The sequence below is a fragment of the Egretta garzetta genome, unplaced genomic scaffold (assembly GCF_000687185.1).
Source record: "Egretta garzetta isolate BGI_Z169 unplaced genomic scaffold, ASM68718v1 scaffold271, whole genome shotgun sequence".
Lineage (NCBI taxonomy): Eukaryota > Metazoa > Chordata > Aves > Pelecaniformes > Ardeidae > Egretta > Egretta garzetta.
Window position 1 is genome coordinate 86,292 of NW_009258669.1, and position 15,967 is coordinate 102,258.

The following is a 15,967-nucleotide window of genomic DNA, read 5'->3' on the forward strand; positions in this document are numbered from 1 at the left end:
TGCCCTCTACAACTGCCTGAAAGGAGGCTGTAGGGAGGTGGGGGTCGGCTTCTTCTCCCTGGTAATGGACGATAGGACAAGGGGAAATGGTCTGAAATTGCACCAGGGCAGGTTTAGGTTAAACATTAGGAAAAACTTCTTCACCGAAAGGGTTGTCAGGCTCTGGAATGGGCTGCCCAGGGAGGCGGTCGAGCCCACATCCCTGGAGGTATTTAAAAGAAGGATAGATGAGGTGCTTAGGGACATGGTTTAGTGGTGGGATGGCAGTGTTAGGTTAATGGTTGGACTTGATGATCTTAAAGTTCTTTTCCAAGCTAGATGATTCTATGATTTCATAAAGGACATTTGTTTATTTTATAGTTACATCTGCAGTGAGAGTAACAAACAGATACTGGGAATTTCACAGATGAAGCTAGCAAGCAAGCTGACATGCTGAAGGGCAGGGCTACCTTTCAGATGCACTTTTGCAGACTGAAGAAATTGACTGACAGGAACCATGTGAAGTTCAAAGGTAAAGGTGAAGTTTGGCACTGGGAGAGAACAACTCCATGGAGCAGGACATTTTGAGACTGACAGGTTGGTGAACAGATTTGCAGAAAAAAAAAAGTTGGGTTCTGGTGAACATATCAAATAGAAGTACAGAAGAGCCACAGTGTACTCCCGCAGTCAAAAAGGCCTACTGCACATTGGGCTGCATTATTAAGAATGTAGCTAGTGGGTCCAGCGAAGTGATTCCACCCCTCTATGCGGAACTTGTGAAACTGTATCTCAAGTCCTGCGTGCAGTTTTGTCCTCCCCAGTGCCAAAGAAAGACGCTGAAAGACAACACGATAACCAAGAGCTTGGAGCACACTGCAAGTGGATTTGTTCTGCCTTCCAAAGAGAAAACTAAGCAAAGACCTTACCACTGTCTTCAGCTACTTCATGAGAGTGGACAGGCAGAATCTGACTCTTCCTTGAGGGGCAAAGTGAAAGGACAAGGACCAGTGGGACCAAGTAGCAGCAAAGAAAATTCAATCAGATACACATAAGAAATTCACCACAAGGACAGTCAAACACTGGAACGGAGGCTTAGAGGGGTTGTGAAATCTCCATCCTTGGAAACTGGTACTGCTCTTAGCAGGTGACCACCAGACAACCTCCTGAGCCCGTTCCTATCTTATGTTATTCTTCAGTTCCGTGACATAGAAGAAAGCATAAAGTCTGCCTGCTGATGTTACATAAACTCAACCTTAATCCTTTGTATTCACTTCTATGCACCCATTCTCTCAACACACTTGATTAACTGTTGTACATTCAGTCCAAACAACCTCGTTAGACCTTTACTCCTATATATACTTAAAGGACAGCTGCATTATTGAATTTTAAAACATTTTATGAATTGCACAGAACTGTTCAAAGCAGACGGATAAGATTATTAGCATCTGTTGTTTGGATTTCCGTAAGCCCCAATATAGTTTTAGCTTCTTCTCTGCTGTTGTTTTTTAGGACATGTTAATGTTGCCTTGCTGAATTCACCACACAAATATTGTTCTAATCTCTGGGTACCAGTCTGAGATTGCTTTTCTCCACTAACACCACCACTAAATAGAAGAAAAAAGTTGTGTCTCATCCTGCCTCAGGGATACACACTGACCCATGTAACAGATTTTCACCAATTTGAAAAGTAATGGGAAATATTGCCACAGATTTTCCAGACTGTCCGGCAGTATGCAGCAGACCTTGTCTTTCATGGGGATAAATGGCACCTGGACAAGATGAATACAAATTACCCTCACTCTTCAACAAGCACCTTAAAGAAACAGGTGGTCACACCAAGGGTTTTGTTTTAGGGTCATAAGCTTGTTCATGCCCTTATGCCACAGAACGCACAACAGGAAAAGTTAAGTTACATACTGCTGGCAAATGCACAGCTGGCAGAGACCAATGTTTATACCAACGCTATAAATGGTTACTGTAGACTGTAGCTGTGATTCTTCCAGCAGGTTCTGCAACCTTGATCTGTACAGCTGAAACTTCTTGGGGTATACTTCTTCAGCTCTGCTACCTTTTAGCATTTAATGATGAAACTTCCACAGAATGGTAGCATCAGAATGCTATGACCTGATAAGTGGTATCTCTGAGCTGATACCTAAACATTTCTGAGAAAAAGTTCAAATTCTTTCAAATTCAGAGCTGCAAATTAGGCAGTCAAGGCACATTATTTTAATCCCAGAAACGCACAGTCATACATCATTATTAAAGCATATTTTGATTCATTTTATGAGAGCATTTTGAAACCAAAGAGCCCTTTTCAGCTTTTAGTGATCTTTCAGGATCTTATTAATTCTCAGAAGAAAACTGACTTTGCAATATCAGACTTTTTTATATCATAACCATTCCCTGAACAAAGTCTCTACTAAGTAAGATTTTTTCGTAGGTGAGCTGCCTAATAAAAGCCCTAGAAGCCTCCCTTTTACTAAATGAAAGTATGCAAAAAAGCTGTGCTGAGAAGTCATCAGTTTCTAAACCAGCATTCAGTCTGAGTTAAAAACTATCAGGACTCTGTACTATGAGCAGTCATGCTCTATATAAAGACAGTAGGTAAGTACCACATGCTTACCAGCTCTAAGGCCTACACTGCTAGGCCACTGCAAATTTACCCCAGGGAAAAAAAAAAAAAAGGTTATTTCCAACACAATTAAAGCCACACAGAAACTGCAGCTCCAGGATGCCATTCCCATGTCTAAGATTGGAGCTGGTGTAATTAGAGACCCACTTACTGGGGGAGGCACACTGCAAACTGGAAGGTGTTGCCCACTGAAAACCACTGAGCACCCTGGGACCTGCTGCGTGCTGCAGGCTGGGATGTGCTGGCCTGTGCAAAGTGGTATCCCATGCGGAGCCACCGTTGTCACCGTGTATGAGACAGGAACTGTGCCCTGATGGATCTGAAGCAAAAGGAAAAAAAAAAAATCAGTGACTTACTGTAAACTCTTAACAGTGTTGTACAGCACAGTAAGTCAGATAACAAGCTTCTACCTACATATCAGAAAAAAATAAACTCACAATGAAGGTGTAAAAGGAGGCATATGCTTGTAATTCCTGTTCATTAAAGTATTTTTCTCAATGGAATACCACCTACTGATCAGCAGTTTCTGGGCAAGGCCAAGAGGGATGTCTCAGCTTAAAACATTAAAACTTCCAAGGCACTTTAGAGTCACTCAGAAGCGTCTCAGACTCTATTAAGCCTGCCATCCCCACATACTAAGGTTAGCCCTTACAAGGTAAGGTGGCAGTAACTCCCACATAAAGCTAATATAAAAGTATCTAAATAATCTTCTCAACTCTGAAGGGAGTGATTCAGTAATTCTTCAGAGACTTGTATCTTTAAATAACAAGAAAACGGTGTAGATTTTCTCTCTTCCAGAGAGACCAACCTCTCGATTCACTCTTAGACCAACACTCAAGCCAAGTTTCCTAACCTAAATGTAACAGAATAGCTAACCAGAAAGCTGAAAAGTAAACATGACTATGAAGCAGCAGACCCTAAGTATCCCCATTTATATTAGGAAACAGACTACACAACCCAATTTTCTAGCTAGTGATAGTCCCTAAAATTTAACCATCAAACTAAGATCCAAAGGTATTCTGGATCTACAAATCACTTGGTTTTTTTGGTTTGGGTTTTTTTTTGTTTGGTTGTGGTTTTTTTGGTTTTGTTTTTTTTTTTAAACTAAACAAGAAATCTCTGATGCTCTAATAAAACTGAAAAGGCATAAGTGTCAGGGAGCACGGACTGATAAAAAACAGTTATTTCAAAGAAGCTCCTTCTTCCTTCTTGATCTGCTAAAATGGAACCTGCTTCCTTAAAATGGAACAAGCAAGAACAGCTCATTAGGAAGGTGAGAATGAGTAAAGACAGTTGACCTACTGAACTGGTAATGTACAGTCAGACACAGAGGCCAAAACAGAACACAGATCACAGAACAGAACTTAAAATTTCAACCTGTGTATCACTAATGACAGAAACTATTCTCAGGAGAGACACTGACTTTGATTTGGTTCTGGCTCAGGTACAAAAGTTGGGCATACAGTGCAATGTTTGGTACAATGCCTAAATATTTACTGCTCAGAGTAATAATAAAAAATGACCTCTCAACATGGTTATGTCCCTGAAGTATAAAACATCACCATGGAAGACCTCAGTGAGTCTGGAAACACTGACATCTGATCATAGATGGTGCTTGGAAGATAGAGGCAATGGGATGGAACAACTGTTTATCCAGGCTTGTCATGACATAATCTTGCAACACAAAGCAAGAGCATGATTTGAATTTCTGACATGATGCAGCAGTAAAATTGTTCATCAAAATGTAAGGTTGTGAGATGGCTAGAATGGCATTAGCTTCCACCCTTGCACCTGGTCCCAAGCGCAAATAACTCCCTACTGAGAACTGCTCTGCACACATAATACAACACACCAGAGGTATGCAGCTGCACTGAATGCAAACCAGTTTTTAAGCAGGGATGTTATGAGTTGCATTCTTTGCATGCACATTTTGAGAAGTGGACATCTGGATAAACAGTTCTATTTCCCAATTCATGACTCTGTAGCAAGTAATGCACCTGTACTGCAGCCTGCTGATTTAACAAACGATGATGACAACAAAGGTTACGTCAACAGGACAACTTCTTCTGCAGTTCCTCAGTTACAGAATTCTATACCAATTGCTGTTGCAGAGAGGAATTACTTATCGAGCACATATCTCATTTTTTCATGTCATTTAAGGAGGAGTTGACTAGCTTGGATGGCTAATTTGGTTATGTGACAATACTACCTGCTGTCTGAGTTCTGCTGTCATGTAGGCAACCAATTATAGGCATCATGAATTCTACTTCTAAATACTGTATTTTAACTATTTAAAGACTCCTAAGCTAAAAAGAGGTATTTCACATAAAAAAGAACACATTCTTAATTATCAAAACACATCTTTATCACATTAAATTAACTTCAGAAGCAAAATAACTGCATTTCAAAGGTTTGAGCCAGAGGCCTACAGAACTATTGACGAATTGTTAAAATATCATTCTTTATTAAAAGTCTGGACTTTCGGTTTTTTTTTCACTATCTACTGCAGTGCTCTATACACCAGTAATATTCAACAGGAAAAATTATATGTAAGAGGGCAAATAGAATTTAGTGTTATGTGACTTTGTTGCCAACTAATTTGGGGAGGAGAGAGACCTTGAAGATTTGGGGGAAAAACCAAAACAACCCCCCCACACCTTCAACACCCTTCTGTTTGTATGCTAAAACTCTTACCTGATCATGAATGTCAACCATCACTGCATTCTGCTGTGGTGGGTGAGCAGCTGGGTGCAACATACGAGGAGATACATTCGGTGGGTGAAAGGCTCGGGGCTCTTCTATTGCTTGCTGCTGTCCATAGGAGAGATGGTGATAGTTTTCATCCTGGCTAATGGAATTATGTCTAGACAAGCGATCTCTCCTTGTTCTCTGACGTCGAACAGGAGGACTGGAAACACATTAAAAAAATTAGAGATTACATAAATGGCACAAGTCCTTCTTAAAAACTAAAACCACATGAGAATCAAGTATCAAGAATTTTTTACACTGGAAAATTTTAACAGAACATGAGTATTAGATTGGAATAAAACTTCTTACTGACCAAACTGCTAAAAGCCTTAGGGATAAGCACTTCTGTGCTGAAAAAAGTGTCAATAGATGATAGCTTAATGCTGTAAAGGAAACCAGAAGAACAACTCTTAAGCAAATATTAACCTGTTAAAAAATATGGCACTTGGATTGCCATGACAAGTGGTCAGAAGTCAAGATAACAAACTTCAAGAGATTTCCATGCATTTATTCTACGTAAAAATCCTTAATTACATGATCACAGATTTCCCCAGGGTCCTTGCTCCAACCAGGCCACACTGAAGAAACGTGAATTTTGCTGTTCTCATGTTCACTACATAACTGAGTGCCTCACAGAATTCTCTCCAGAAGATCCCACAAAACTGTGATTGCGGTAATCTTTCTTTTTTCGGAGTCGAGAACTGTTGTGTAGATTGATTTAGACCAGAGCATCCACTTCTTTTGAGTAACTTATCTATAGGCGTAGGATTTGATTATGTATTCTTATGTTCAAGTGTGTTTAAGTTTTGAGTAGAGCTGCTACTGTCTTGAGGTGAGATTTCTGTAAATCAGACCAGTGGCTCGGCTTGAACACTCAGAAAATAAGTAACAAGTAATAAACTCACTATTAGAAGTTTTGATCAAGTCACTTGTCATTTATTTGGAAGGGGAAAGAACTGAAAGCACAAAACCATCCCCCAGTACTTTCAATACATGCCTTCCAATCTCTATAACACATAAATTACAGGTCACAGGGGCAACAGCAACTTAAAGCTACATGGGACAAAATGGTTTCCCACTTACGGAACAGACTGAAGGAACCAAACTGCAGAGAAGTGACAATAAGGGTCTGTGACCATCCAAACATGTCCGCTCCGACAGTGCATGGAACAGAACTTAAGATTCTTCAATCTCATTATTCCCATTTCTATTACCGGATATATTTGATAAAAAACCAAATAAACCTGTAACCTGTTGGCAAATCCCAGACATCCCTCAAGCTGAGTCCAAATTCTGTGCTGCTTCTGTGCTCAAACAGAGGTACGCTGCGGCAAGGGGAGCATACTCCCAGCTATTCAGATGCTACTGTGAGCATATGATACAATGTCTCACGACACTGTTTTTCTGCCCTACTTCACAGGAATGCTATGCCATTATTGCCTTTCTCAGAACTGAAACAAATGCTAATTCATGACAGGTCAAACAAAAGGCCAAACACCAGATGGTGACACAACATTCTTAAAACATAACAAAATAAAAAGCATAGCCTTCTTTAGCTTTACAAATTACCACATCAGAGTACACAAGTTGTATTTTCTTCTGAAAATCTAAATTTAGAATCTTGCTGATGTATTTGCCTTAATTCCAGTCTCCATTCCCAGAGTTTTTGTTCCACTCTCCATCTCTGTATTACTAGTATGACACACCTGTTATTCTCATTAGATAGAACTGGTACATATGATTTCTAAACACAGAGCTATTGATGCAAAAGATGTTCTATCTTTTGGAGTACTGAAGTTGCTTTAAAGATGCTATTTCCTGTCATGAAGCAGAAATGCTCTGAATACTTTAACATAAAATGTCCACGCAAGGATTTTTGTTTGGAGAAGCTGAAGGAGTAGAAGAAAGTTACAAAAGACAGCTCCGATGTTTTGGAAGAAGTACAGAAATACTTTAACTGCCACCAGCACTTAGGCAAGGTAGCTTCTCATAAAACTACTCTTACCCCTGTCTTTGTTAATAGGTCTGGCTTTACTTTTTATGAACCCAGAATTATAAGAAAGCACAGCCAGCAAAAGCTGAGAAAACTTCTGGAGTGTCTTTTTACATGAATGGAGTATCATCCTCTGTAAAAAGCAAAACCGGATTTTTTCCTATGCAGAGTTATAAAAAAACTAGTTTCATTCAGCAAAATTCAGAGCATCCAGATATGTAGCCCTACATCCTGAATTATTGGAAATTACTTCAGAAGAACTGTCAAGACATGGGTCTAAACTATTATTTAACATCAGTAATGAACTTGTGTTTGAAGTCTTAAAAAATATCCATGAAAAAAACCCTTGTGGTTATACATGCACAGTATAAATATGGTAAATGCCCAGTTAAAACAAAGAAACAGGATAAAGCGTCAAAAAAAATTGCAGGAATTCCTATCCTCAGGTAGGAACAGCCATCAAAAGATATCCATAACGGCAGAGTTAGTATTTGCAGATCTTAGTATTTTCTAACAAGGGCAATTTCTTTGCAGTAACATATTCTTAAATCCTGTTCAGAATTACATTCAAGACAAGGAAGAAAGGAAGCACAGATGAATGGTGAGGCACAGCAACGGTACAGATCTCCGCATTTCACAATGACTGGTAAATACAAATTGGAATGGCCTTCTCTGTTTCATATAGGCATGCATTATGCTTTTACATTCACAATTTATCTGTACTGTAAGTAGGGGGACAGAAATAACAACTTTCTACAAATTCATACCAGAAGGCTACGTTTCTTAACACAGTATTTATTTGCTTACAATGAATCCAAAAAAACCCACAATGAATTAGGGCACTATTGTACAAAATCCCTGATACAAAGTGACAAGGTCTAAATAGTAACCCAGATAATGGAAAAAATCCAAATAATAAAAAACCAGCACAGCCTGTGCTGACCAACAGGAGTGAACTGTCAGGACAAGAGAGTTAATGCTGATGATGTTGGGTCAGAGTGATGTCCACACTACACACACTTCAGAGTTTTTGTTTGCACTTGCCCTAGTCTGTTCCCTTGAGCTGAATGACCATTTGCAACTGGAGTGCACCTTTCATCTTATCTTCATCTGAAAACCTCATTAACTCTGAGACCACTCTGCAATGGGAAGAGAGAAAACAAAGCAGGGAAAACAGGAAATTGGCTTCAAAAGCACATGCATACCCTCTTCTAAAGCATTCATAACAGATGCACTCACAATGATCTTAAGGAATCAAGCTTTGATCCACGAGAGTGATTATTAGTTCTGATACGGCTCCAGAGCATTCTAAGACTCAAAAAGACTCCTGCAAAATAAGACACATGTATATGTTGCTCTCCCTAGTGATCCCATTCTTGGAGAGGAGTTTGGGTGCAGTACTATTCTGGAATTGACCTGGAGCCATCTCAAGCGTAACAGTGCACCCAAGCTAAAAAAATGCCCTGACTCAAATTCAGGGAAACAAAATACCGACACATTCAAATGTCTCCGATTAAAGCAAAAGCAGGTGTTATTACCCAAGACCAGGTGAGCTGGCCCCAGAAAGAATAAAGCTTTGTGCCCACAATGCTGCATCCAACTACCTCAGTAACACCTGACGGCATCTGAATGTCAGTCATTTGACCCATGCACATTCATCTCCTACACATCCCATTCTTCTTCATCCCACAGTATATCCAAACTATCTACATTCAGCTACCTGGCATTTAGCTTGTTAAGCACTCTACTTACTCTGCAAGAGATCTTAATGAACAGTGCAAAGAAATCTGTGTAGGCTGGCTGAACACCAATCAAAAATGGCCAAATGCAGCAAACTCTAGGAATCTTGGTTCAAATCATTTTAAGGTAAAAAACATTTTGTGGACCAAATGCCTCTATACAGCATCCCTGTACCAAACTGTACAAAAGTCCTAATCTTCTGTCTTCACAATAACCCCTGCAAGTTCACAATTCAACCTCTTTCTTAAGTTTGACAAACTGTTTTGAGAGCTGTGCGTTTTGAATGCCACCAGCCGAAAGCTTTCAGACTGATGGACTTGAAGCAAAGGTAAGAAACTAGCATTTTTTAAAGTCTCTTGCCTCAAAATTATCCCTGCCTGATCACAGTTAACAAATTTGATTTGTGGAACGAGAAGAAAACCAGTTATGTGTTTCTTAAGTCTAGTATTTTATATTCATGAAAAAGTACAGACATTTCAATTTCAGTACAAACCAAGCCACAGTATTTCTCAGAACCATGTAGAGGGATGGTGTGTTTTAACTTGCGTTAGATGATTCAGCATTTTTGAGGCAGAATGTGAGGCAATGAAAGCTTGTGCTTTGGATAATTTTAATTAGTTTAACTAAAACAGTAAAGAAGTCTGTGGTTTTATGCTTTCCTCTACTATCATCCGTCCAGGTACCAGTTCCACCTGGCTATCCAAATCTCTATTCTTCCACAACTATTGGAATTTCTTCCAAAATGTCTGCTTTAAGAGGTTTATGAGCCACAAGCTAAAGCCAACATGAAAATCTACCTCCTGCCACGTATGAATCACCCACCTCAGCAACCATCTGACACTGCTAACCTCCTCGCTCTCTCCAGCCAGTATCGCTCATCTTTATTTAGATTGCTTTTATGTACGAAAATAATTGTGACTGCAGTGAAAATTATGGTACTACATCAATAACTTAGCATCTTTAAAAGTACTCTGATGAGAAAGATTTCTCCTCACATTTTTCTAAATGCTTATTGCTCCAGTGCAGTGAAGAGAATCAGGTTCATAATTAAAAATGTTCATGAGCACTCCTTTCCCCCAAGTTGCTATTCATATGAATTATGGGGTGATGCACCAACCTGACTTACTTTCAGTAACTTTCAGTTACAACTATAATAACTTACATCTCAAAGGAAGTATTAACACATTTACCATGTATTAACTAGTCAGTGCTACCTCAAATACACCTCCCCTGAGCTGAAATCAGGGAGAGTAAGAAATTGTTTCCCAATCTACACAGCTTGCTTACCTCCTCCTGTTCCGTGCGGGTGTGTTGCATCGTTCCCCTGAGAAGTGGTGTTGGCTGGGTCGAGCCAAAGGAGGCTGCCTATTTGATGTCATCTCCCATGGTCGCATTGGTGGTGATGGGGCTGGTGATGCTGTTGGATAGTCAAAGACTGAATGGGAAAGGCGTTGTCGCTTGGGACTAGGACTGTCTTCACTCTATGCCGGTGCAAAAAAACAAAACAAAACAAAAACAAAACCCACCTCCAGATGAGTGAATTACAGTCCTTAATTCAGTATTGCTTTACAGCTAGCATTAGGAGGAACTTACTGAAGACTGCACTAAAACACCATGAAATTAAACAGCTGCAAGTAGTTCCCTATTTATTATGTTTGTAACACAGATTTGTGATGTCTCCCTAACCCCTAAAGCATTACTACTTAACTTCAGTAGTAATTAAAGCATTAAAAGCTAAAAATTCTAACATCCCTGCAAAACTAAAACTGTTATCAGAGGATAATAATGTGAAGAAAATAAGGCATAACCTATTTTACACCCCTCCTGCCCTAGCATTTATAGGCTACAGAAGCATGAAAAGATGTATAAGCAGTCTTTACAACAATGGAGTCCATACTTGTCAGTAAGCAGGTGTCATACAGAGCCTGCACTCTGCACTGTGTCCCTTTCCTATCAGTTACTCAGACTGCAGCCTATTTTAATTCTGCTAGCTCAGCACAGAGGTGCTTCATCCTTCTACTTATTAGTATAATTATGGTCACTGAAAAGTACCTACACATAACCTGAAAAAAACCTGATCATCAATCTCTGGTTAAGCCTGTGGACTTACTAAAATTCTGCAGGGACTACAAAGTGCCTAGAGTTTTCAGAGCTAGTGATATGAAGGCCATTCACCTCCAAGTTATGTCCTCCCAGTTGGTTCCGAACACAAGTAACTACCTCCTCTTCACCGTGTGTCCACATATTGAATCATTAAATAGAGCTGTCAATCTTCTCAAAAGTTCCCACAGATTGCACAAACACGAACTGCAGTTTTCCCCTACTATACCTTATCTCAAGCAATCGCTAGTAATGATGAAGGAACAGAAAAAGGTCAAACCAAAAAAATAAAAAACCACAACAAAAGCATAAAGTAATGGGGGCATGCATTTTTTAATTCTAAATCTGTTAGATGCAGAACTATTAGCATGGTTTCCTTACAGAAAACCGGCTGATGAGGAATGTATCTGCTTGTTGCTCAATCTCTTTTGAACTCCTTAACAAACTGCAGCTAAATTTTATAGAAAAAAAGAAAGCTGAAAGACAGGTATGAACCTGAAAATCCATGAAAGTAGATGTCCAGGCAAAGGGCAAGACTTCCAGAAGGCTGCCTGCCCTCAGGAGCTCAACACCAAAAAATGGAAGAGATACCTGAGAAGCAAAGCTTCTGTGAAAAATACGTATTTTAGATTTCAAAGAACCTTGCCAAAGGACAAATTGTAAGGAAACTATGCCACATTTTTCTGCCGTTCAGAGCTGGTTTTAATGTTTTATTGTTGTGGTAGAGTGAGTCAGAAAGAAGTATGATTTGTGGCCCAACTTGGGAGTTTCAGGATGGGAGAAATTTTTGAATTGTGATGATTGAAGTCTATTCTAAGAGAAACACAGGTAATAAAAATGCAGGTAAGTAAGGTATACTGGGGTCTTGAGAGTGCAAAAAGTCAAATGAAGGAAGGAAACACTAGGTTTAGTGGAGCTGGCAGAAAACAAATTGCTGAAATAACAAAATAACCATGCTATCCTGCCACATTCTATACATGCCTTTAGCTGGGATCTCCTGCTGTTACTGCCCTGATTTGAATCTGGCAGCTTTCCCAGGCATTAACATTAATATACCCTACCCTGTAGAAAGCAGTCTACTTTGGAAAAACAGTTCTTTGACTTTTCCTTTTGTACGTGGAGTGCACTACTTCAAAGACAATGGAGATGCAAACTGCTGTTAGCCTTCATCATCACTCCAAATTACTAACTCACATAGCTATTTCAAACTCCATAATAAGTGCTAATTGCCCTCTGCATTAAGCAACTGTATTTTCACTCAGAATTGTTTCCCATTAGAAATAAAATAAAGATAAATTCATTTTTGGAACTACATATAAGTATAGACTTAAAATGTAATTATGTCTTTTTCCTGTACTGAAAAAGTAGTAAGCTGAAGCTAAGTCAAACTTATTTGCAAACTGATGCCATAAAAAAACCCCAACACAAGCGTAAACTGAAAGAAGATTTGGTGTTTATCTTAGTTTTTATTAAGAAACCAATTGTCATGTGATGATTGTAGCAAGGCAATACCAGCATGTGGGAAAGTACAGGGACCTAATGACAGACACATAGCCTGTATAATTTAAGATTTGTTTTCACGTCATTTTAAACAAGCATGCGGAATAACTAGATACTGCCAGTATAATTTTGCAATCTACATTATTATTGGTCATTAAGGTCAATAGTTTGTTTGTGGAATTTGATACTTTCAGCAATGATGGTAGCTCTGCAAATCCCTAAACCACGCTAGTTGCATCTTGCTAATATTCAAAACATTCTCTGGGACTACTGCTGCTTTTTACAACCATTATGCCATGTATTTTTCTCCTGTCCAACATGAAACAAGAATAGAACATTTGGCAGGTATCAAGAACATTTTATCTAGCTCTGAACTAAAAATGTAGAAGCACTACCTGATTTTAAATATTATTTCAACAAAAAGAATATGATGAACACAAATATAGATTGCTTCATATTTAAAGGCAACAATACCAGGACAAAGGCATCAGATTGCTACTAGTTAAAGAAGGAACTTGTGGCAGGACACTAAAACCTAAAATTTCATCCCTAAAAGCTGGCATTTCACAGACATCCCCAGTACAGTTTTGCCCCATTTTCATCTGTGTACCCTATAAACTTTCACAGTGTAATAGTAACAAAGGTGATTAAAGACTATGCCCATCTGTAAAACGTCCTTTAAAGGAAACATATTATTAAAAAAAAATACAATTTTTTGTTATACTTCTGTGTATGTTTATTGTAATAATTTTGTGCATGTTTTATCTAAATGCTGTTCCATTTCATTTGGGAAAGACTAGGTATTTTGACCAAAACAACACCCTTTGAGGTGTTTCTTTCCCATTCTTTTCCAGTCAAATTATAAAGGTAGCACACACACACACACACACACACAGATGATCAAGCATCACAGAAAGGAATTATTACCATAACAATTGCTGCCAATATCTGAAAATCACTCTCCAACCCTCTGCATATTCTCACTTAATGGCTCTGCAAAATACAGGAAACTACTCCATATGCTCAGTCTCAAATTTAGGGAATAAACTACATCAATCCTACAGCCCATGAAGACCTTTATTTTGAAAGTCTAATACTTGAAGAAAGTATTGAGAAAAATCTAATACTTGAAGCATATTTTCAAGCATAGCCTTTTCCTTAGAAGATTTTACACAGTAAGTACAACCTGGTGGGTATACTCTATATAAACCTACCAGGCTGACTGGAAATCTGCAGCTGCGTGTTTCCTCTTCATGAATGCATACTGAAAAAGCAATGATTTATTCCATGATGTGAACTGGTAAACACGAAGTTTATAACCATTTTCAAATTTAACTAGAGGCACCTAATGTGCTAGTAAACCGAGCATTTTGCATATGCTACCTTCAGAGGATATATGCACTCCAGTAACAGTGATCTGATTTACATTCCAACATTTCTAATACTCTGATCATAACTACAATAACAGTAAGTATTTTGGCTGAACAGCCCACTTGTGCCTAAAAGCAGTGTCTTATTCACAGGCCAGGACTAATCTCCTTTAAAGTACATTATATAGCTCAGGTCTAGTAAGTTGTCAAAGAGCTGTGCCCCATGACCTCAGAAACAAGATGAAGTCACTTATGTGACCGGATGGAGTCATTGAGGTCCAGATGGTCTTGGCAGTGTTATTGTTGCCTCCCATCTCACCCCCAGAAAGCAGTAGAAGCAGTTTAAATTAGGTGTGGCATTACAGGATAGAGTTTACAAGCCAATTCAGTGCAGAGTTGTATTTAACTACCTTGTTGCTCTTGGAAGTGCACTGTGCAGTGTAGTTTAGATTCTTTGTCATCAGGTGTCTCTGCATCACAGCATATCCTCGGTAATGTGCGTTTTTTTCCCAATGCCTAAACATTCACCTAATCTGTCATTACTCTCAAAAATGAAGAAATAGATGTCATCTCTTCACCAGCCTGTCCCTTGCAAAACTTTATGAACCCATCAACTAGCTCCAATGGAAATCACCCAATGTCTAAAAGAAAATTCTATTCTTTTATGACAAAAAGTTAGTCTCTGGTAAAGGGGGAAAAGAGAAGTGCTATTTCCACTGAGGAAAATATACACAAGACTCAACTGTTACATACTGTAATAAACACATGGTCGCTGACCAATGACAAAAAGGTACATGCAATCATAAACTAATCCAGGATGGGTATTAGAGACCTTACTGTAGTCTGCATATCAGAGAAGTGGAAGCACAAATCAAGCTGCAAAGAACACTGGAGTCTTGTTCCAAACATGTTTTATTTCTGCTGCAAGAATGACAGCAGTGTGTTTCTACAGAATTATTGTACATTAATTCTCCATAAATTAATTCTGCATAAAACTTATCTCACAAACTAAGAGGATTTTCTGTATTTGCCTAGAATTTTCAAGCATCTTTTTAAGCTACCAAAAACCAAAACATGCTGATTGGTTTTTTACCTCTTCTTAAAAAGCAATGATAAAATCAACATGTAAAGTCAATGCAATGAATATCCCACATCTGCATTTCAGTAAACATGTAATACTCTGTTCTTCTCAAAATCTTACCTAAAATATCACTCAGAAGCAGTTCACACAGAACATTTTCATGGACTGTTAGCTCATTAATATCCTGTAACTAATGCAATAAACTGTAACAATTATTACCTACACACAGCCACATCTACTATAGTAACTGATTACATCAAACTTTCAGCTTTTATTAGCTCAGGCATTGAAGCATATCACAGCCTACATAGGTACATATTGAGTGACATGGACTGTTTTTAACAATTACCTTTATTAGCCCTCAGAAGAGTAAGTATACAATGATGCCCACAGATGTTTCTACATTAAAAATTTGTGAATAATAACGGTGGAAATTTTCTGAGGAAGTGAGCTTTATAAAAAAAGCATGTATTTGGAAGACGCAAAGGAATGGATCTATAAAAACAATCCAAGATAGACACACACCACCTCATGAAAAAGGATCCTTGAAAAATCGATGCCAGCACACTAGTATTATACCTTGGCACCGTTCAATAAGAACTGTAATTTTCTAAGCAAACAGAGCTTTGCTTTAGAAGTCTACAGTTTTCCTGCATTCAGAATCGAAGCCCACAAGAGAAGCTGAAAACTATGTCAAAACATTCTCTACTTTTCAATTTTTACATTAATGATTAAATGTAACAAATACTTATTTAATACGAACAAGGAAATAGTATTTTATCTGTTGGCTTCTGCGTGTGACTGAGGTACTTACTAGAATACTG

The 15,967-nt window shown here is 38.6% G+C and overlaps 1 protein-coding gene across 3 annotated transcripts in view; it reads right to left on the bottom strand.

Moving 5' to 3' along the window:
* Positions 1–13,953, bottom strand: part of RNF38 (ring finger protein 38) — a 36,547-nt gene extending 22,594 nt beyond the window's left edge. Inside the window, exons 1-4 of one of the 3 annotated variants that reach the window (XM_035888498.1) lie at positions 13,907–13,953; positions 10,380–10,573; positions 5,306–5,519; positions 2,763–2,930 (exon numbers count right to left, since the gene is read on the bottom strand). In XM_035888498.1, the coding sequence (XP_035744391.1) occupies positions 2,763–2,930; positions 5,306–5,519; positions 10,380–10,486 (489 nt within the window). In that variant the 5' untranslated portion in view covers positions 10,487–10,573; positions 13,907–13,953. Of the gene's footprint in view, positions 1–2,762; positions 2,931–5,305; positions 5,520–10,379; positions 10,574–13,906 lie in introns of those variants that run through there. The other 2 variants (XM_035888497.1, XM_035888496.1) reach the window with 2 other exon arrangements.
* Between the last annotated feature and the right edge of the window lie 2,014 nt (positions 13,954–15,967).